The sequence below is a fragment of the Monodon monoceros genome, unplaced genomic scaffold, assembly GCF_005190385.1.
Source record: "Monodon monoceros isolate NGI ecotype Baffin Bay Population unplaced genomic scaffold, NGI_Narwhal_1 Super_Scaffold_2, whole genome shotgun sequence".
NCBI lineage: Eukaryota > Metazoa > Chordata > Mammalia > Artiodactyla > Monodontidae > Monodon > Monodon monoceros.
In genome coordinates, this window is record NW_021703776.1 from 77,612,610 (window position 1) to 77,614,420 (window position 1,811).

Sequence of the window (1,811 nt, forward strand, 5' to 3'; positions counted from 1 at the left end):
GAAAGTAAATCAAGGGCTTAGCATGGAGAACATTCAGGATGTGGGCAATAAATTCTTGTGGGGAAGGGATTCATATTAGTATGAAGAATTGGCAGTCATGGAATGGGTCAAATAAAAACAAAATGCAGATACTGTGACTTTGGGTCTCTTGTGTTGAATATACTGGGAGAAAGATTTCAAAGGTAGAGAGGACTAAGGAGAGATGGAGATGTCATGAGAAAGTTGGGGCCAACCTGGGGACTGTGGAAAGGAAAAGAAAGGAGTGGCATAGAATAGAGAAGGGATTGCTTGTTTGGAGATAGATGGCTGTAGGGAAAGAGATTGAGGCTTGCATTTATGGTGCGTCACCATCACACGGGATTGTGAAGAGTCCTGCAGGTTAGGTTATTGATATTAGTTGTATCAGTGCAAACACCCATTTGCCCAGGGGTCTTCTTGTCCCCTGTGCCTCAGGCAGCCTCTAGGTCCCAGCACTTTACCTTTAAAACCCTTTTCAGTTTAGGGCTGCTCAGCATCCGTGAAGTCAAATGAATAGAGACTAGAGCACAGATGATAGCTTCCCAGGCCCAGAACCAGAACCCCTTATTAAAAAGGACACCCCACATGGAGATTAGTAGGGTCAGGAAATAAGAGGTGAAGAAAATGAGGAAGACGGCAAGAGACCTCAGGGCAGTAGAGTGAGCTTCCAGGCTGGAGAGTGGCTGGTGTGATGATCTTTCATCTGCCTCAGGTGTTGGAATAATAAGGCCATGAGCAAGACAGTGGAGGCCAGGAACAGGAGGAAAGGAATAATCAACACAACCACTTGTGACACATGGAAGAATCCCACAGGAATATCTCGTCTCTCAGTCATGGTGCTGTTTCTAGGGAAATGCCTCATGGAGATTAGTTGAATCTTGCTGCAAAGATGATAGACACACAAGAAATCAGCAGAGAACCCAGCAACAGCCAAGGAAACCTCACAATTCTCCACTTCAGCCAGAAGATGGGGTGGCTGAAGGAGGAGAGTTTGACACAGTAGAAGACAGCAAACGTGCTGGTCAACCAGAATGAAAGAATGTTAGTAAATTCCCAGACGATACTGAAGTACCAAAATTCGTAATTAAGGTAGAAGTGGGAGCAAAAGTTGTACAGCATCGATGACCACAGTTGACAGAAGCAGCAGACACCCAGGCCGGTGAGAATCATTTCCACAGGTGACAGCCTTTGGAAACTTACCCACTCTGTGCCCAGCACTACAACAGTTAAGCTGCTCTGCATAATTATTGTCAAGAGCTTCAGCATATAGATGATCATGAAGAAGACAGAGTTGGATGGTTATCTTCCTTCTATTCCAAAGAAACTTCCTGGGCACAGACTCAGAATCTCTGCAACAATTTCCAGGTAGGGACCAGATTCCTGGCCCCACTAGTGTTTCACACAAGAAAATATCTCCCTCTGGATGCAAATTTTTCTGGGCTTATTTTTGACTTTCCCATTTTCCTATCTGCAGGATTTGCTTATGCTTTGCCTGCTGGTTTGTTATCAGGCCTGGATGCAGGGAAATGTTGTTTGAGTGTGGATTCTTGCTCCTGAGGTGATTTGATTATTCCCATAAAAAGCATCCCTAGGGTTTCCCTGGTGGCGCAGTGGTTGAGAGTCCGCCTGCCGATGCAGGGGACACGGGTTCGTACCCCGGTCCAGGAAGATCCCACATGCCGCAGAGCGGCTGGGCCCGTGAGCCATGGCTGCTGAGCCTGCACGTCTGGAGCCTGTGCTCTGCAACGGGAGAGGCCACAACAGTGAGAGACCCGCGTACCGCAAAAAAAAAA

At 46.9% G+C, this 1,811-nt stretch overlaps 1 protein-coding gene across 1 annotated transcript; it reads right to left on the minus strand.

The window, feature by feature from the left end:
- Positions 1-449: 449 nt before the first annotated feature.
- On the minus strand, positions 450-1,302 carry TAS2R16 (taste 2 receptor member 16; the record flags this gene model as incomplete). Its single annotated transcript, XM_029233136.1, is given in 3 exon segments — positions 450-700; positions 703-897; positions 900-1,302. Coding segments are annotated over 3 exon segments (849 nt in total), but the record flags the coding sequence as incomplete, so codon positions are not given.
- Positions 1,303-1,811: the final 509 nt, after the last annotated feature.